At 41.4% G+C, this 21435-nt stretch overlaps 2 protein-coding genes across 2 annotated transcripts in view; one reads left to right on the top strand and one right to left on the bottom strand.

Moving 5' to 3' along the window:
* Positions 1 to 7985, bottom strand: part of LOC145447217 (uncharacterized) — a 40801-nt gene extending 32816 nt beyond the window's left edge. The window contains exons 1-7 of the mRNA XM_080325637.1: positions 7825 to 7985; positions 6290 to 6434; positions 4267 to 4513; positions 2068 to 2244; positions 1067 to 1254; positions 817 to 944; positions 557 to 693 (exon numbers count right to left, since the gene is read on the bottom strand). Of these exons, the coding sequence (XP_080181763.1) occupies positions 557 to 693; positions 817 to 944; positions 1067 to 1254; positions 2068 to 2244; positions 4267 to 4513; positions 6290 to 6434; positions 7825 to 7864 (1062 nt within the window). The 5' untranslated portion in view covers positions 7865 to 7985. The remainder of the gene's footprint in view (positions 1 to 556; positions 694 to 816; positions 945 to 1066; positions 1255 to 2067; positions 2245 to 4266; positions 4514 to 6289; positions 6435 to 7824) is intronic.
* A 7109-nt stretch (positions 7986 to 15094) lies between these two features.
* Positions 15095 to 21217, top strand: LOC145447208 (uncharacterized). Its single transcript, XM_080325628.1, has 3 exons — positions 15095 to 15727; positions 17537 to 17763; positions 19394 to 21217. The coding sequence occupies exons 1-3, from the start codon at positions 15619 to 15621 to the stop codon at positions 19496 to 19498; spliced, it is 441 nt and encodes a 146-aa protein (XP_080181754.1). The 5' UTR covers positions 15095 to 15618; the 3' UTR covers positions 19499 to 21217.
* The last annotated feature ends 218 nt before the right edge of the window (positions 21218 to 21435 follow it).

Genomic DNA, 21435 nt, shown 5'->3' with positions numbered 1-21435 from the left:
ATCCCAAACTTTTTTACTGATTTCAATTATGTTCATGTCATTTAGTAATTTATGTTATGTCAAATTATGTATGTGGCAACGGTGTAGTTCTGTCGACCAACGGTATGAAGTTCGAAATTATATATTCAAATAGGAATACGAATTATGCACTGAAAAAATCACTAGTTATCAGGTAATCAAGTGACGAAAATATGATAATGTCTTGTATGAAAATGTGTCTTGACGCTCAAATCTATACTCACATCCAGTATATATTGCTCTCGGAGAAGATCATGGATTTTGATTTAAATTTAAAAACATGGTTTGAAGGCTTTCGTCGTGAGTGTATTTCGAATATTTTAACTGGATATGGACGCGAACATGGAAGTTCTGGGAATTCCCAATTCTCATTCGTGTTTCGAATGATTATTATTACATATGGACTTCGGCTATGATACGATATTACCTCAGCAATTGTAACGGAACCAAATTGGAATTCATATTCGAAAACTTTGAATCCACTTTTCTGATGATGTAATGTAATGATGTAATAAAAAGCCAGGCCGCTTGATCTTACTTTTTCCGGACTGTGCCGCAGAATCAGCAGCTCCTGATCGCTGAAGGTGAAGCGAAAATCTCGGTAGAAGCTGCCTGCGTCACGACTGACGTCATACCGCCAAGCGTAATTCATCCATGACAAAGAGTTAGGCGCTCCTGTAATATATATAAGACACAGGGTTATGATGTCCCGCTTTGTTGGATTCGAAATTTGCTCCTTGCAATGAAGCTTCCCGAATTCAACATGTATATTGTATATATAGTGTCGAACGAACTTACCGATTTCAAAGGGGTGCTTCAGACCCAAGCAATGGCCACACTCGTGGATCAAATAGTGGAGGAATCGTCGGGAGGCTTCTGTATGTTTTTTTGGGTCGGGAGATTCTAGCCCGGAAAAGCTGCGATGCCTAAAAACATATGCGTGATATTTAAACTAAAATTATGTATTTCGTCATAGCTTAAAGTTTAATTCAGATAATCGGCACTCTATGACACAAACTTTTGCTTTCACGCCAACTCCATTACATACCCGGTGAACAGACCGAACCCCCGTCGGCCATCTTTGTCAAAAGAGAAGCCCATGTAACGCTTGTCAGGAGGGGTTGTTCCCATCATGCACCAAATGTTTTCATTCTCTCCAACCTCGTCGTAGTACGACATCATTGCGTCGTACAAGTCGGATTTGGTCCAAGGGTTTTGCGGGGTAGGGTCTTCGAGCTGAAAATGAACAGAAAAGCATATGCCAAAGATATTATATGTTGAATAGAATGACGGATGGGTGAAATAGCCGTATATGAATATAGTGACTATATCAAGGTATGACCGTTTTAAACAATGGGGTCATGGGTTCATTGCGACAATTGTAGGTCAAAGTAGTAAGCGTTGTTATAGGCCCTACTAATGGAAAAAGTATAATGCCGTATTTATCAACTTCTTGGCAAGAAGTAGTGATTTTCAAGACACGACAAAACTAGTTCAAGCCGCAGAAGAAAATGAAATACATTCGGTCGATGGGTTTCATACTGCTGGCAGTTAATCGACGGCGCATAACTTCGAAAATGCAAGATTTCGTTTCGCGAATAACGCAAAACTGGATTATGAGACTACAACGAGGTGCGAACTTCGACAATATATTCAGTTACTTTGATAAAAGGGGTATTTGACTAGGTTCTGATGACAAGATCACTCGGAAAGGTGATGCTAACTCAACCCTAATCTACTTTCTACTTTTGAAAATCTGAATTGTAGAAAGTAAGTAGTTTTTTTTTCTGAGAAAACGTTTTGTAGAAGTAGAACTAGTATAAAAACATAGCCAAATGACATAGCAAATTCGGTAAGTAGTAAAAGTTGTCAAAACATACGTGATTACTCAAAAAACGTAGAAGATCTTCGTTACTGACTACCTCTGAATCTGATTGCGACAATTGAAAATTGAAAAAGGCAAAGGCGGGTTTCCCCTCCCCTTAACTATGTCCGAGGTTAGAGATTTGATGCAGGAGTGTACGTGAGAGGTTTTAAGATGCGTAGTACCTTTTCACTGTGAGAGTCGTCGTACACCAGTTTGATCCCGGCGTCTTCAAAAGCCTGAAACGCGTCGATCTTGCGGTCCAGCATGCCGGCAGGTGGATCGTTGAGGTTTTTCACAACGACAACCGGCCACGTCACCTTCTCCGTGTAATCAATGTCCAGGCCAACATTACGAAAGAACTAGAAGATAAAAGGGCATTGAATACGCGTGTGCAAATTGTCCCGTAAATCCATGGGTAAAAATAGGCGTATTTATTCACGCGTGAGCGCACGCGACAACAAAATTATGAGGACGATTCACGTCAATTGATAACAATTATAGGTTTACGATAATATTGCTTCATTTGTTTCGTCATCTATACTGTCTTTTTACAAAACACAAACATACACGAATCCATCCGATACCAATCTGTAATTTTAATAAAATAGGTGTTTACGGTATTGATTTGATATGTACGCATTATGCATATCTGGTAGTACCAATGATATTAAAAATGATCTTAAAATATACAACAAAGAGTGACCAGCGTTCAGCATTCAGGAACAAGCGTATTCTAAGCACGGGTACTTTCCGTTGTCTTGCATCGACACGATCACATGTTTAAGTCACCGAGACCGAAGATTGTGTCATCACTCATCAGATATCTATGCAAAAATCCCCGTAACAGATAATCGGATATTGTAATGGCATATAGTCTCCGATAACGGAGTTACACCAAAATAACCATTTTCCCTGGTCAATATAAAGGATATTTTAGTTATGGAAACTGGAATATATTCACCATATCAAAGTCACGGCACGTAGCTCACATCAAAATATCGAAATACTCATGATAGTGTCGCTGATAGATGTACAGTCATTTCGTAAATGAATACTGTTGCGAAACTTTACGCAGGAAAATCATAAGTATTGTTCATTTCAAGGCAAAGTGAAACTGCACGTCAGGTATATGTGGGACTGCTTGCGTTTCGAAAAGTCAAGTCTACGATTCTTTAATATAAACTGAAACGATGACTGCAAGACTTATTGGTTGTTTTGTTTGTAGAATGCATGACCTTCGGTATAGCGGAAAAACAATAGGCGATATTTGGTATTGGCTGAAGTAGTGAATGATCGCAGATGTACTTTCACAGCCAAGTAAATACCATTTGATGCCCCCAATAGTGCATTTATCTAATTCTGGTTGAGAAAGTTTTAAAGTTAATAAACTTACAAACATACTCATACTTATCCTTGCGAAGTACAACAATATGACCCGTGAACATATAAGCACGGGACATAATAGCATTTGACATTTAAGCACAGTTAGGGTTGGGTTAGAACAGGCGTCGGCAAGCCCTGACACGCGTGTCACTTGTGGCAAGCGAGATGATTTTTCATGACATGCCATATGAATTGACAAAGACATCTTATAATCATGTTTGTTGTAAAAAGTGAAACGGAAGTTTTCTAAATGGAAAAAGCTCGAAGGTGAATAAAATTTATTTCGTAAATCAACATAAAGTAGAGTCTTTTGGGGCAGATTCAATTTATTTTGAAAATTTACTCCACGCTTCGCGCGATTTAATGGAACTGGATTTCTTCGTATTACTGTGCATACCCCCAATAATTATCGGAAAAATACTAAATATACTTGATATACAGAAATGAATCCAACCGTATTAGCAATTATGAGAGAATGGAATGCTAATATCGTATGCGGCAGTTGGGTTGTTTTAATCTAGGGGTGCGTACACTGCAGCCTGTGGAAGAACGACTATATTAGGAACCAGCATTTCGGTCATGAGGATTTCCAACCTAGGAGACACCAAGACATACGACGTTTCCGGCCACATGCGATTCCGTGAAGTGCGCTGCTAAAATGAACGGAGGCGATAAAACCTTGAAATTAAATAACCGCGACATGTTGGCCAATATACGTTCGATACTGGTATGTCCATGCTCCGAAATTACCGTCGCCGCATAGCCCTGTGACCGCAGCCTGTGCCGCACGGTGCAAATGAGACCCGCAGAGCACAATAAGGAGACCCTTGACGAATTGCGAGTTTGAAATAGTGACGACAGGAGATTTGATTTCAGTTTCGTCGTCCGTGCAAGCGATTGCAATACACATGTTTCTATGGTCAAGCCATATCGTCGTAACAACTTTGATGCGTGTGTCACTAATTGGCCATGTTACGGATCATCCTAACGATCTTCACCTTGCTTTTTCGCTCCAAGTTTTCGAAAGACAATTTGTGCCGGTCCCGCGTTTCCAATTCCAAATCTGCCTTCCAATTTCCGGAGTCGCCATCGAAACGGATATTGGCGGTGATAGATCCGCCGCACCGGGTGCCGTCGTTGTAGAAGGTTTTGGTGCTGGCTTCGACTTGGTATACGTTTCCAGAGCCAGATATCACCACCGTAGTCGGAATGATCTTGAAGTATAGCGAAGATGCATCTGCCGGCCTAAATTGGTAATGATTGTCATGGAAACTGGTAAGGTCAATGGTCATGGTTTCTTTGACACCAGGAAATTATCAAAAAGTTGTCATGGTTTGCGGGTTGTGTTTGTGTAAAAGTTTGGAAACAGGGATATCTGGCATATGTAGTTAAGTGTTAAGTCTAATTGTCAAAAGATATATTATCTTGATATTTCTCAACTACAGAAGGTCGTTTTTAACTGCAAACTCTACTAAAGGTACTATCATCATCGCAGAGCACTGCTTTGCAATATGAGCTTGGTAAAGTCTGGGGAATCCCCAATAAGTAGGAGAATTGGCGCCTGACTTTGGGGGCTTTGAGGGGAAGCAAGATCTCGATGAAGATGACCAAAATTGCTCATAAAAGTGTTTTTGTGTACCGAACCATCATTTGGATCACAATAGCAGAAGATTCCTGACAATTTTTCAAATCTGAACAACCCTAAATGCACATACATATTTCCAGCATTCGAGTGATCGAATCCGAATGGGTTATTAATTGTAATGATTCGAAACGAGGACGTAAACTACATCTCGGAGTACAGAAACTCATTGGCCATTGGCACGAAGACTGTGTGGTTCGTAACTGGGGTTCACACGATCTCAAGGATTCCCTGAGTCAGTCTCAGGGGTTCGCTAGCTTTCCACACACTCTCACGCACACACATACACACACAAATACACACACACACAACTCATAAAGCCAAGGTCTCGCTGATTTGCAGTAAATATTCATTGTTAGCATTCTGTTTTGTTTGAAAATCACATTTTACTGGTCTTGATGTTAATTCAGCTCATTTCGTGTAACAGTATTCTATGGTATCGTATTAGATGTGTAATGTGGTTGATTCTCGTTGTTGTGACTCGGAAAAATTTTGCGGTTCGTCACAGGCTTGTAGATTTGCGTAAGGATTTCTCAGGGTGGCAAAGGCTCATAGCAATACTGCACCAAGTGTTACATCAAAGGTGGGCAGAATAGAATATCTGATGATTCCGGATGGACTGCAGGAGTTCTCAAACTTCTTAGACACCCCCCACTGTATCAGAGTCATATCACAAAATGCACCTAGAATGCTAGCAATCCCAACGGAAAGTTTGATGGCATGAAAGGTTATAACTTTTGATGGGAGAATTCACAACTATGAAATCTGGATTATATACAGAGCAAGAACGATGATTCGGAGGTAAATCGCACAGCGAGCGAATTTATTTTTAGTTGACCGCGGTGTCGTGCCCCTTTTCAGATGCTTTTGCCTTCCCCCCATAATTTGAGAACCACTGTGATAGAGTTTTAAGCAATTTGAGGCAAGTATTCGACTGCAATTCATTATCTCGTCACACACAAAAATAATATATTTCAACGTTCATAGTCGTACATTTTCCAACTTTCAGATTGAACATAAGGCAACTTCAACTTAACAAAATATTTTGTATTTGTTAAACAAAACCATGACTACAGCGCTTCCTTCCAATGTCGCTACACAATGAGGTCATAAACATGTAGCGTCATGAGCCACGCTTGCTATTTTTGATACAATTATAAAGCCCATTAAGGTTTCAGGACTTTCATGCTTGGATGTAAGTGTCATACGAAAATTCCCGTTGATAAAATAGCTATAGTTTTTCTTCTTCCGGGTAGCACAGTTAGTATTCGAAAAATCAGACTCTCATCATACTGCTCGACTCGGATCCTCGCGATCAATAAATAATCCCTCTAATTCAAGTACCGCATGTTCGATCATGGATGAAAATTTCAGCTCACCATGACGAATCTTGGTCCGGTTTGGCGATGGTACCGCTTACGAAACCCAGGGACTTCGCATATTCGCTTGTTTGATCAATGTCGACCATGAGGATAACGCTTCCATCGCCACCCTCGTACCGGCCACTACATGGGTTCGCAGCAGCTAAAAAACAGTCGGATTGAGTGATATTGTCGAACAGTGAAGTTACGCCGACATAGGTATAATTGAAATCCATTCGTTTCCCAATACTAGCGTTCGTGATATTTGAGCAATGTGTATAGGTATTTTGTGATTCCACGAATTTCTGCATTGTGAAAGGAGATTTATTCATCAGTGATGAATCGCTACAGAATTTCCCGGATCTATGTCATAACCAGAAATTAGACCTAGAATCTAAACCACTATTGGGTCGGAACTAGGGATGGTGTGAACGCGAGGTTCACGTTCGCGTTCTGTGCGTGAACCTCAGAAATTTAGAGGTTCACGTTCACAAACGAACCTTGGTAGGTTCTGCACTGTGAACCTTTTTCATATATTGCAATTTTCCACGTTATTGGTTAACATTTTTGGTTAAAATTCATTACATTTGAACTGAGGGCCACTCTATGCACGGCACTGACAGCATAAAAAATCAAAACTAAACGAGCATGCAACATTGACAATCTCAAAAATTTTAGTTGATTTGTTACAAAAGTTTGCTCGAAACATCCAGTTTTCCGTTTTTAAATATTTAATGACTCTCTACTGTGAGCTTGACCCGCAATCACACAATATCAAGAGCGAAATACGCTACATATAGGTAGGCCTATAGTCGGCGACTGATGCTTATTCAACCAATCAATGAAATTCATATCAGAATACATCGTTGTCAAATGTAAAAAATCTAGCAGGCGTATACGGAGACCATCTTGATTTGATATGTGTATTGTATCATAAAAAAACAAATAGGTGTGGTTGGGGTGTTGGAAACTCATGTATAACTTGTTATTGGGATGATATAGGTAACAAGTATAAAAACCATTTTTACATTCTATTCAATATCAATGTAGCAGTACTAAGACGCCGAATACATAGTCCGGTCTGGCCTATAGACCGTTTAAGGCGTAAGCTTATATTCCCTTGCAAGTCTTCGTCGAAATTGTTGGCAAAGCGACGGAAGATATTGATTTTATGGGATAATTATATCATTTTATTGCCCCAGTTGATATATTTGGCGACCTTTAAAAAGTCAGTATGTACTTCAGCATTGTGGCATAATGAGGCCCGCGTCGTCACTAGATATCGTATTGTACGTTAATATATCACTTCACTGAAATGCAGGGTTAGAATTACCAATATGACGTCACGTGGGGTCATGAGGTTCACGTTCGTGTTCACACTGAACCTTTCAAAAAGGTTCGCGTTCACTCGAACCTGAACCATTCAGAGGTTCACACCATCCCTAGTCGGAACAGCATTCACTAAACTCCTAAAAAGTAACTTACCGCCACTAAATGAGGCACTATCAAATTATCAATCAGTCACATTGCTGTATAATGTATATTATACCAACCTGCAACTGGTTTCTCTCGTTTCTGTGTCAAGGCAGGCATAGCCTCAGATTTGCAGAAATGTCGAATATTTCTAGCAACGCATACGATACAGAAATATACTAATACTGAGCGTAAAGATGAGCACTATCCTTTATATGGAAAGTTCTATATTCCTAACGAGGAAGTCCTGGCGTGGTAAACTGGTAATTCCCGTGGAATCACAAGTGCAAAGATCGGCAATTCCGCTGACACGTGAATTATCTTGGTCGCATGCAGCACGTCAGTTCTGCGTGATAAATATCGCAACCTATGTCATGTGTTTTTGCGACTGGAAAAGACCGGATATACACAAGTAATCAGACGTTCTTCGACTTTTGTTTATTTAAACGTCCATAGGTCCGATGGGCATGCAAGACTTTACTCTGATTGGAATAGGCTCAGTTTAAAGCATCATTGCAAAGTCTGAAATGTAATCTCGACCGCTAAATGTATGCAGCGGCGCTTATAGAAACAAGTTATCTATTAGTCGTGAATTTGAATGCGTCATTGAACCTTGGATATCAATATATACCAAGCATCGGCGTTAAATATTATTCGATTTCGTAACTTCTAATATCTTCACACGATTGCAAGCCGGGCAACAGGACTACAGCTTCTTGGAGTCAAGTGCTACATAGTCACGCCGTGGCGCAATGATGCGAGTGTTCGGTGCGAGAATATAGCAAAAGCCGCTTATATCGAGTAGCAAAATTACACAATCTCAAACCACGAATAGCGTAGCATCGAAACCTCGTATCAGAAGGCAACACAATGCTTGTGGAAACAGCATTTCCGTGCTACGCGATGGTTAAGTGATTTACCCCACTGTAGGAAATATGACTTAATAAGTTCGATCAAAGGCAACGGGCATGGTCTTTTGTGTTTTCGCAAAAATGGTGTAGTTTACAACGGTTAATTCGTACTGAAATACGAAGCGTTGCTAAGCCTTCATTACCAAGATTAAATCCGTTTTATACACATCAATTTTCGCCTGATTACCGATTCTATGCACTGTCTCAGAACTTAACCTTTAGCGTAGTGTTTGTTAACCTTCACTAACCCGGCGAACTTACACTTTAGTCTGCAGCCCTTCGGCAGCCGTAAATTTTAGCTTATACACAATACCGTCTACTACTCTGAACATCGAATTACACACATAATGCAGATGGTTATGGAGTCGGGTTACCATATTTTGAAAAAGATGACAAATTCCCAAAAAAGAGGACATTTAAGCATCCACTTTTATGGAACAAAGAGGACAAATACTCTTTAAAGAGGACGTATGGTAACCAGTGATGGCTTTTGGGGCGGGCGAAGTGGGCGGTTACCCAGGGGCCCCCTTTGGTTTAAGCGCCTTTTTTCAAGGAATATAGCGAATAAACGTGGAAATCCGTGTACCAATCAAGAAGATGATTCCGCACTGTTGGGTCAATCATCAAATTTCTGCATTTGTTAGAAAAGTCCCATATATCCCGCTAATCATCAAGTCTCTGCATGCGGCAGAGGTAAACTGCGTAGTTTTAATGCAGTATGAACTTGCAACCGTGCAATAATATAGATATGGCGTAATCCAGCGACTGGCTCAAACCTTGGCGTGATGTGCTGGCATATTACTAATGTCAGCCGATAGCTTTCCAGATTAGTGTGGTCTATTTAGCCTGCAACTGTAGTATCGCTAATCTGTTATTCCACGCTACATACCGTACATCTTCCACATGCAGGCATGAGCTACAGTTAACCGGGTTGCTTCTTTCATAATTTGACAATGTATGATAAAAGAAGGCCCAGGAGCTGGAGCAGTTCAACATTTAAGCCTGCTTCAAAGCCGTCTTATAGTGTCATGTACACATCATGTAATTCCTTTCCATATCGCGCACTAATATTAGTTGGTAATAGAAGATGCACAAGGGGGGTCTGGGTGGCGGAGCCCCCAGAATCTACGATTGCATACTTATAGGGGCACCCTGGAAGTTTCGTCCAGGGCCTCCAAATCGTGGGCCACCACTGATGGTAACCTAGGGTTACCATATTTCTCTGACCCGAATTCCGGACACTTTTTAGCGCCCACCAGTGGATTTCAAAATGAGCTATGAGCACATTGTCTGTCAATATGACGTCACACTAACAAAGCTTTGCTTATAAACAAAAGTTGGTCACGATCCGGTTCAGGAGTATTTGGCTGTGTATTGTGTAACCGGGACCGAAATCAAATTTTTTCACCCCCTTCCCGCCCAAATAAACAATCATTTTGCCCCCACCATAGGGTATAATCGATGCAACTTCTGAAGTGGCTTGCTATATATGCATCTGGATTCTATATTCATCTGGTCGTTCAATATTTTGAACGAATTCTGTCAATAATATTGGTTCTTCCATATTACTATATATAGTTTGATCCTCTCTCCTCCCACATGATCAGAGTTAGCGGTAGAGCTGGTGGAGGATAATCACTTCGAAAATACAGGTAGCGTACAATTGCACATCATTAAGTCGTGTTCATGTCACACCGATAACATTGTTTATCAGCCTTATGCCGGTGGGCACCACGGAACTTTATAAATAGGCCTACCCCACATCCAGTGGTTTTTCCAACCTTTTATGGTCGCGACTCCATCTCCCATTTGAAAATGTTCCGTGGCCCAGATCAAATTTGACGAGCTGATTACTAAAAGAAGTCAGGACCTTTGCCCAGACATACTCGCGGGCTATTTTGGAAGCTGATTACGTTCAACATCTTCGCGAACCCCAGAATGAAGGCAAACGATCCCCCATGTTTGGAACCGCTATCTTTCAATAAAGCATTTACGGCCTTAGCCATCTCTAGCTATATACCGTTCTCCTATAATTGCGATAACAAGGTTTATTTCAGTAAATGAAGGCTTTTTTTTATATTTTATTGCATTTGCGAGGGTTATAGTCCCCATATTAAAATCAATAAATGTGATAGTAAATCGCGCGCAGTGCGACGAAAAATATCATGCAGCATGTATTCCCAAAAATAATGTTATCATGTTGATTTACGAAAAAATTATTAGCCTACGTCAAGCCTCCAAAATTCCGGACATTTAGGCATATTTCAGAATTCCTCCCGGACGCAAGTTTGAACAGTGGAATTCCGGACATGTCCGGGAAATTCCGGACTCATGGCAACCCTATGGTAACCCTACTATGGAGACTACTGATGCAGAATATTACCAGAGCTTCAACGATCGACAGTGTTAAAAGAATAACAGCATTAAACCCTGATTTTCACACCAAACGAATGGATGGATAATAATGGATATTCATTGCAAATCCGCGTGACTTCAGCCGTTTTCTTTAGGAGAGAATAACAGTTCGTAAATACAAGGCTTCACCTTGGACAAAATCAAACCTAGTTCCCTGAAGCCAATGATGGCCGAGACGGGCCTGTCATCACCAAATATATCAGTCGGGTGTGTGTCTCGACCTCAGCCGAACCCCTGAGAATGGATCAGCCATCTCCTGGGATTAGTATAAACATCGGCCAAGAACCGCATGTTTATGGATTATACCAAATTACGTGACTGGCAATATCTAAATGTGGCCGGTAACGTGTTTCTACTTGTATTTGAGTAAAATGTTACTACGTTACTTCTTCTACTTGAGGACTACTTCGACCACCTCTTCCAAAATCAAGTCCATCTGCATGTTGCTCATTCTGCAAAAACGTGACACGGCCAAGCAAACGTAAAGAATTGCAATGCAATGCACAGCATGCAATCAGACAGCCTCCGAAAACTGCTAACCATGCACGCAGTAGTAGGCGGATTTTAGACTCGCTATTGTTGCTACGTGACTATAATTCTGATTTCGGAGCCACATCTACGCTTGCAAACCATCAAAACAGACCGGAAGGTAAAGTAATACCGTTGTTCGATAGCAGTTTCGCTATCGTGAAATTGCAAGTAGGCTACATACGTCCTTGGCCATCACGTAGCTCAACTGCTCGTCTGAATCACGCCGGTGGGAAGCGTGAAATTGCGTTGAAGTTATGCGTATTGAGAAGAACAGCTGATCAGTAACGGATAAATCACCGCATGTGCCGTCATGGTAGGAAGGAACAACTCTCCGGCTGCGTCATTCATAATAATGTGCATTCACGCCGTGTCCAACATAATAAGCTATATGCAGTATACGCTATCATCACTCAGCATCTAATAACCCGAGCAAGCATCATACAAAAGTGAACAATGATATCAGATGCTACATTTATAGCTAATAAGCTCCGTATCCATTCGTATAGCCACCCCATTTGTCCGAGGTTAGCTCTCGGCCTCAAATATGAACCATAGATTGAAACATTATTTTAGAACAGGATTGGTCATTTGGTCAACCTTTTTGCCATTCAGGCCGCGTTTCGATTACTTATGTAGCCTATGGCAGCACTCGAGGACATAGTCGCAATAAACTAACTGGACACCAAATATATACCTATGGTAAACTGTCCAATCTGTCCATGTCCATTTCCGGTAAAGTCAGGACTAATCTGTTTTTTCATATCGTCTTACTATTACTATACTCAACGAAATCGTTAGTGGTCAATCTGGTCATGTAATGAATAGTTGCCGGGAACGGTCATGGTGTGAAGTGTCTCAATGTTGCCAAAGATCTGCCTGGGTTATTGGGTACTCTCCCCGAAAGAAAAATAGGCATGATTTCTACAAATGGGCATTTCGGCGTCGGCACCACGACGCACCGTGACATATACAGTTTTAGGCCATGTAACATGTGACTCCAAGAATAGCGCCAAAACGATCGGCGGCGAGAAAACCTGGGCTGAAAAGGACTGCCCTTATGCCGACAGAAACCTCGATAGATACGTAGGCCTATGTGTTTAATTGTCCATAGGCGCCTAAAGGTCTGGCGCTGAATGTCCCTGTCCTGACAATCTGAACCCGACAAGACAAATGCCTACCCGCAAGGCAAATTCAATCGCCAGTGAAGAAACACCAATTTGGAATCCTTTCCCTGTTTTATTTTAGTACGTTTGGGCGATTTCAATATCGTTTGACATAGCAGACAGGAGGTCACGAAACAATATCATGTAATGAAGTCATTATACAACCCGAATATGTTTATTGTTTGATTATTATTCACGGGCTCTACAGTTCCCAAGACACCTCATTCAGATCTACCGGGAAATCTGATTACGTGAGCAGGGAGGATAAAAAAATTGATAGCAACGTATATTTTATGCAATTCCCGATCATATTGAAAGCTTTAATCACGAACTGTTTAAATTTTTCGCGCTAGGCGCAGTTAGGCCAAGTAACGCGTGTCACTAAACAGTACAATACCTGACGACGATAAGTCGCGGCAAACACGACCAATCGGTTCGGTTTATCACCCTATGGGGGCCCAAGACCAACGTTTTTTGGGGGGGGGGCTGACGAGGTGCTGTTACGGTCCTGGTTTTAATAACGAATCATCCCAGTGACAAGTGAACGTACATGATATATTGGAAGTAAGATCTTCGCTGGAAATGTGCTTAATACAATTTTCTCTGACCTTGACTTACCCACGGCGAGTTGAAATCGTTATCCCAAATTCATGTTCCGTGCGCCAGGTGTGAGTTGAAGATCACGAAAGAACGCGAGTCAAAATCCAAGGAGTCGTGGGAATCTCTGCTTCCTATTGATGTAGAAAAAGGCTACGGGCATAATGTCATGGGGTTACCCTATTTTAGGGTCCGTAATATAGAACACTTTTCCGAGTTACAATAACAGAAATAAGTGTGGAAAATTTCTACAGATAATGCTGCTCGCCCGGTAGGTTCTTACGGCAACGGTACCTTAAATCCGCGTTTCCGTTCGGTTGATCTTTTTTAGTCAGCCGACGCGGCAGTTGCGAAAAAGGCCGATTTCTATGTGTACTTTGTGGCGAAAGGACGGATTGCGAAAAAAGAAGACATTCGAGAGTATTCGGGGACATTTCAGTTTTATTGGAAAAAGTGGATAAATCCTCTCAAAAGACGACACATGATATCCCTGATCAGCTCCAACCTGATCGGTTTTCATTTATTGAAAAAAGTGGATAAATCCTCTTGAAATAGGACATATGATATTCTTGTAGAACAGTGGTCGGGAGCCTTATTTGTCCGAAGAGCCATATCGGCCCTATTTTTTCCATCTGAACTCCCAAAAAGCCATACATGTCAATCAACTGTTGCGTCACAATTGAAAATTAGTGACGTCATGGTAGCACTTATTCGAACTCACTACATGGGATTACTGGTGTTCGCCATATTTTCTCACACGGGCCAAGCTTCACCATTGATAACACAATTCATTATAAGTAGCTTAGAATTTATTAACTGATATTAATCGAATGTGACTGTCACACTGATTTCGAAAATCTAAATACTTGTCGACTTCTCAATTCTCAAAGTATTCAGCGGTAACTTAACGTTGCGCTATACTTGCATACATTTTATCGCCGGTACCACACGTAGCTATACTTACCAATCAAGAACGTGGATATGGATAGCTATAGTGTTGTTTGTAATTCGAGTTTGTAACTGTGAATATCACCTCCACAGCAGTTTATTTCGCGCCGTACATCAGGAAGACAGTGTGTATTTGAAAAATGCGTTTTGATATGGGCGGCGCGAGTGATATTGGCCGCTGGCGTGACAGTAACTTAAAGTTGATGATTTTAAAAAGATGGGGTAAGAGCCCCTAAATCTGAAGATGGCATTGTCTTTACCTTTCAAAGACAGACATGTTTATACTGCCACGAGAATAATTATTCTGGCCGTGATGAAAATTTACCAAAAAGTCGCTGCAATTTCAGTATAAAAATAAATGTTTGGCAAAGAGCGATATCATATACTCAAAAGAGCCATAGGTTTCCGACCACTCCTATAGAATTATCTCTCACCTAATCGGTTTTCAAGTATGCGATTATATGGCTAAAGTATGTAGAGGCGACAATATGAAAAAATCTGAAAAAAATGAATTGATGGAGATCTGGCATGATAATTGTGGTGGATGGAATTTTCATTTGAAACTTCCCCAATATGGGCAGATATGTAACCATCCTTTAACATGTGTAATAAATTTAACATGGGGAATGCCCATGTAACGTAATAGGATATTTTTGGGAGGAATTATGGGTACATTTTAGGGTCGTTCGTCATATTGCATAGTTTCGTAATGAGATATTGTAAATATCATGTATTGAGACATTATAAAGCTAGTAACAGACACGATCCTGTCAGCCATTTCACGACTAGTCTATGATATTGTTGGTGGTGATGGTTGTTGATTATTACCGGCCACAGAGGGGCTGGCTGCGCAGTGCGCATGCATGGAAAGATTTCTGAAGGTTCAATGCAAACGAAGGTTTTTGGGCGTGGGTTTACAAATGCAATGTCATACGTGAATAGTGTACCTATTATGTATACCTGATAAGAAAAATTGATGAAGGGAGCGAAAAATAGCGTTATCGGACTTAGTAATTAGCCTTTAAAATAAAAACTGCAGGATTGAGCTCAACTCAAACTATTTATGGACACCACGTTTGTCTGCACCTTACTCACTTTGTAAATTCCGGCCTCCGGTATTTGTATTTTTAGACGTTGCATGACCGGTTTAAACAGATGTCGAGATCTTGATGTGATGTCAGTATTCATCATTTCATTTGACTGGAGCGACTCTACTTTTCCCATTTCTGCTCTTTCTATAGTGATATCTTAGCTGCAGATAATTATAAACCGTCTTGGCACTCAAAAAAATAGTGCCATTCGTTATTGGATGGCATTTTATAAAGGCGTTTTCTTATTCCTATTGACAACGGTTTTGACAAGCTACACCCCTGCCGTCGCCAGAAGAAGTGTCACAATAAACTGGACCGAGAAGACATGTGAGTAATAACGACATGTTATCTTGCGCCAATGCAACTACAGCGATAGCCCTCTGAACTCACTAGTTTAGTACAGGCGTATAACTTTCCGCTTCCCTCTTAGTTGTAACCGACGAGAGGAATGCAGGATATCTATAGTGTTGATGGTAACGCGGGGACCGAGGCCCATAGCAAGGATTAAATCGCTTATACCCCTACATTCGGCAGATCAAAACATTAGCTCCGCATGAAATAATTCGGTTAAATCGCCAGCATGTAGTGTAGTTACATCAATATTTCTCTTCCTTTGTACCCAACCGTGTCGATCGGTGCTTCCCAAAAGGGAGGTCGCAACCCGCGATGCAGTATGGATATGGAGGGTCACAGAGAGTATATCAAGTTAACGTCAAATACGCTACACATTATACCATGAAACTATTGAACTTACAAATTGGATACTTTACATTTGTACTGATAAGCAGTAATAATAATAACAATATGCAATGCAATATCAAGTGTTGAAATAACAAAAAATATTTATTGTACGCAACAATTTTTCCCTGATCCGTTAGTAATAACGTCAGCATGCACCTGTTATAGAGTAGTCTATCATTGAACCTGATCATCGAATCAATTAAATGTGAGCCGTTGTTGCGTTACCGTAGACTCGTTGGTCTGGGGCAGGGGTCGGGAACCTATGGATCGCGAGCCATGTATGGCTGTTTTGGGTGTAAGATGTGGCTATTTGACAAATTTTTAATTCTAAACCTAATGTATCAATATTGCAGCAACTTGTTGCCTAATTGTCATAACGGTCAGAATAATTATTCTCATAGGAGCATAGACATGCCTTTGAGAGGTCAAGACAGTGGCGTATCCAAAGTTACGGGCCCGCATCCGCTTTACAGAATCCTCAAATTTAAGTTGCAATGGCGCTAGCAAGCAACCAATATCTCTGGTGACTTCGATACACCGGCATAACGCGTCGCGAAATCTTGGATTGGAACATACCTTAATTGATCAAAGAGAATAGCGGACATGGGACGCCTGTATGGCAATGCAGTTTACAAATACACATTGTCTTACTGATCTACGGGAAGAAATGAACTGCCTTGAAAGTTTAGTTTACATTTATAAACTCAAAATAACCACAACGCCACAGCTATCTGCTATCCACGTTGTTAAGTGGTAGTTTTCTGGTACTGCCGTTAAAATGTCGGCGTGCAGCGTAACGTTATGTTACCGCCGAATAATTTGAGAATTGAGAAGTAGATCAATATTGAGATTTTCGTAATCTGTTCGACAACCTCATTGGATAAAACCAGTTATTATGGATTCTAAGCCATTTACGATGGATTGCACTATCGCAAGCGAGGCTTGGTCTTGGTCCATATGCATCTCACTGAGCCTTACCACTCTTTTCGCGTTTTATTTTGGGTTTAGTGCCACCAGCATGACGTCGCGTATTTCCCACAGTTGATAGACGTGTACGGCTCTTTGGAATTTCCAGTAAAAAATATAGGGTCAATATGGCTCATCAGACGAAAAAGGTTCCCGACCTCTGTTCTATAGGGGTATGATTCTCGCTTTAGGTCTGACAGGTCCCAGGTTTAAATCCCGGACGAGACCGTGTAAACTCAAACTCTTTTTTAAATTTTGCATCTGCATCTTTGAATTCAGGAAATCTTGACAGTAGAAACGACATCATGGCTATAAGGGTATTTATTGGTTTAACCAGCATTTAAAATACTCCGTTTATCACAATAGTAGTGATAGATCGCGAGTAAAAGCTTGGAAAACCCTGCTGCAACTTGGCACTGATTTATGCAGGTCATATCCTCAACACTCGGGATTACCTGCGCGGGCGTAGCAGGACACCAATCGGAATCTACACGACGATATTCACTCAGTTTATTGCTACCCTGGGACCTGATTCCTTCAAGAGAAGCAATGGCTTAATAGAAATCAACGAATATTCCGGGCTGATAAGACCGGTTGGAGTGCTGGATCGGCATAAATTGTGCGGTACGCCACGAGAGTGCAGGGTGATCCTGTTGGTACGTATTAACCATGACACATAAGTCGAAGAGCGGTTCGCTTTTCGAATCATATCGTTGTAACGTTATTATATTTGCTTCGTATCCCCGCCAAAGCAAATCATAATCACGTATTAACACCGCGACGAAAATAAGCTTAAGTCTATCAGTTTGCTTGTGTTATAATTAGGACTGGGCATAATGATTCGAGCAGTAAGAGGTGACTTTTTTCCAGTGTTGAAATTATACGCACCGTACCTCAAATAGTTAATTTATCAACGAAAATTATAGTTTTGATAGTATTTTCAGCCGTGGAATCCTTGAAAACATCCATTTGCCGTATACTGCGGCATAAGAATCATTTGGTACAAAGGCTACACATGTTCGTGGAAATGACACATCTGTGAAGTTGTGCCGAATCCACAGCATTGTGCCTTGACGAGATCGCGTATTGTGGTATACTCCACAGCTGCAACATCAATGGGTTGCGGATTCGACTTTGACCGAGGTTGACTCCAAAATTCCTACCAAAGCGATGAAGGTTTATCTAGGCTCGTTCTGGTCATATCATCCGCGGAAGCGTTTTCTTATATAAAGCCTAGAAGTGGAACGTGATACAAGTCGGCGGCTACGGAATATCAGCGAAATTTGTTGTAGGCCTTCTGTTTAGTCAGGAAGCTCATTTCGCCTAAACAGGCGAAGCGCGAAAGTTTTCCGTAACTCCTGATAGAATCAGTCAATGTGATCGGGAATTGCATATATAGGCCTGTTGCTATCATTTTTTTATACTCTCTGTACTCAGGTAACCAGATTTACCTGTAGAGCTGAGTGAGGTTTCTTCGAAAATCAAGGGCAGATAAATAAAAATAATCAAACATCTTCGGGCTAACGCGTTGGTATAATGACTTCGTTACTTGATGTTATTTCGTGACCACCTGTCTGCTATGTCAAAAGGTATTGAAATTGCCCAAACGTACTAATCTAAAAGACGCACACCATTTCAAATTGGTATTTCTTCACTGCGGGATGGCATTTTACTTGAGGGGTTCACATTGACAGGCCAGGAGGAGGTTTTCTCGCTGCCGATCGGTCTGGCAAACTTCTCAGAGTCGCATGCGAAATTGCCTAAAATTTCTTAATACGTCGTGGTGCGTCGTGATGCGGTAATGGCCGATGCCGAAATGTCCATTTTGATAAATCATTGGAAAATTTGCATAAACCTACAAAAATAATACTCCATAATTTATGTTAATTCACGAAATAATTTTGGGACGCCTTCGAGCTCACCCCCCTCCCAAATTTGGGGGTTTGGGTTGCGGCAGACATACTGAGTGGTAGTGGAATACTCGACTCAACTTGAAGCTTGATACCCCTCTGCGGAATGGAATCACTCATGTACTGGATTTTCCCCTGGCCTATAGTTAGTATGTGTCACGGTACCGGCAGCGCTAAATTGTTAGCATCCGTTCAATCACATTTAGTCTCTTGCAAAAGGTAATAAGGTACAAGAAATTTGATACCTGTCCGATGAGTTAAGATTTTGTAAATTTAATCACGTACAATTTCCAGATGGCGAAAGAATATATCATAAGCAACTAACTCGGCCGTTTACTTTGTCAACCCCCACTTACAACATCATAATGTATTTCAGATCGGAAATTTATTTCGCGGTCGTTGGATTTCCATATGGATGACATTGAAGATTAGGCCCAAGAATTCCCGACATCGAAATCGCCGGCGAATGAATATATGTTGAACGCTCCAAAGTAGGCTACAACACATACTCGTCCTCTTTTTCCAAATGCCAAGTGATCAGCATAGATAATTTCATTACTTACATGCTCGTTTAGTGTTAATTCTTTATGCTGCCAATGCCATGTATAGAGTGCACCGAATTTGATATGTGAATAATTTCAAACAAAGATGCGATAGTGACGTGAAAAATTGTAATATATGAAAAGGTTCACAGCTCAGAAACCTATCAAGATTCGTTTGCGAACGCGGCCCGCGGAGAGTTTCCGGTCGTACGTGATAATGTGGCCCGCGACCACAGTCTTCCGCGACCCCACACTACTTGCTTATTACGTCCAATGACACGGGCTGTAGGTTACTCTTTAGCGTGTGTGCAGAGTGCGAGTGCGAGACTGGAGCTTACGCGTGAGTTCGTCAACACGGAAAGGCTTGCATTACCTGCATTTACGCATGTTCCCAACCGTAATGAATTAGGGAAGCGAGTGGCGCAGTGTGCCAAGCGACACGATCGCGACAAATGGTTCTTGGTTCGAGTCTCGGCTCTGCCATGATCCTATTTGTCGGAGGATATCTGGGTTCCTCATCGCCGATCCCGCTGTGTGTTGAAAAGCCCCGCAACAGCGTAAGCCGCGCTCTCATAATGTTGGCAGCCAAGACCCGAAGACGGACGCATGCAAGAGACAGAGTGAATGCGTGAATGCGCGCGTGGATGGAAGTCCTCCAATGATAAAGCCAGAAAAATACCGCCCTGCATGAAGTTGAAGATACTTGACCGCCAGACAATGAATTTGAACTCTACATATATCTGTGTCGTGACGTACAAGACCTGTGTACTAATAACCGTAATGAATTTGATATCTTGATAAATTCGGAAAATAATCCCAACCCCTCGTTAGTATACAATACCATGCTGGGCGACCAATATACCGCCCGCCTCAATTCTCCGCCACCTGCTCACTATATGTCAAATTAAAGTGACTACAGGTTGTTCATTCTTTTTGTCGGACACAAATAATAGTGATTTTTAGTTATCTTTAGTCATAATTGTTTTCTATGTGCGCAACATGCAGCCAGAATTCAAAGAACCTGTTCACAACTTTGATCGACCACAGATGTGTCATTGACTTCAACAGATATTGAAATACATTGCATTCATTAATTCATTGAATCGTGTTTTGGTTTATATGCCTCCAACTTAAAATTTACATTACATACGAATATTCCTTGCATATAGGTGGATGAATACGCGTTTAAAGTATCGATTCAGGCATCTGGTCCGCCGAGTACTTCATTTACACATATCTGGCCCGCCGTCTGGAGAAGTTGCCCGACCCTTAGCTAATGTATTACTGAAAAAATCCATCTCTTGACACTATAACACACAGCCCTATAAGCCGATACAAATCTATGAATAAGTCCTGCGTTCGCGTGTTACCTATTCCGGCTCGTTCGCGAATCGAGTAATGCCTGACTTGGTTAGTTTCAGAAAAATGAGTGTGTGTCTGTGAATGTGACTGATTAAAGGACAGTGCTGAAATTTTCCTATATTGAGGTGGTTGGATGAGCATTGGGCATCAAGACGAGCGTTTGGATCCAAGATCAGCGTTTTGCAGTGCTAACAAAGTGCGGTTTTGAACCTGGATAATGCTCACGGTTGCCCAAAATTTGAATGAACATTGGTTATTACGTGCCCACATGCTCGTGCATATACTTTCCTTATACTCCCTACCAGGGCTGTGGAGTCGGAGTCGGAGTCGGTGGAGTCGGAGTCGGAGTCTGGGTAATTTTCGCTTGATGGAGTCGGAGTCGGAGTCGGAGTCGTGAAAACTATAATAGCTGGAGTCGGAGTCGGAGTCGGAGTCGTGGGGAAAATACTTACTGATGTCGGAGTCGGAGTTTGGGAGAATTACCCTGACTTCGACTCCGACTCCGACTCCAACT

Source organism: Botryllus schlosseri, chromosome 1, assembly GCF_051294905.1.
Source record: "Botryllus schlosseri isolate E-star chromosome 1, Bs_hap1, whole genome shotgun sequence".
NCBI classification, from domain to species: Eukaryota; Metazoa; Chordata; class Ascidiacea; order Stolidobranchia; family Styelidae; genus Botryllus; species Botryllus schlosseri.
The sequence above is the reverse complement of the archived record's forward strand: the minus strand, read 5'-3'. Positions and strand labels throughout refer to the sequence as shown.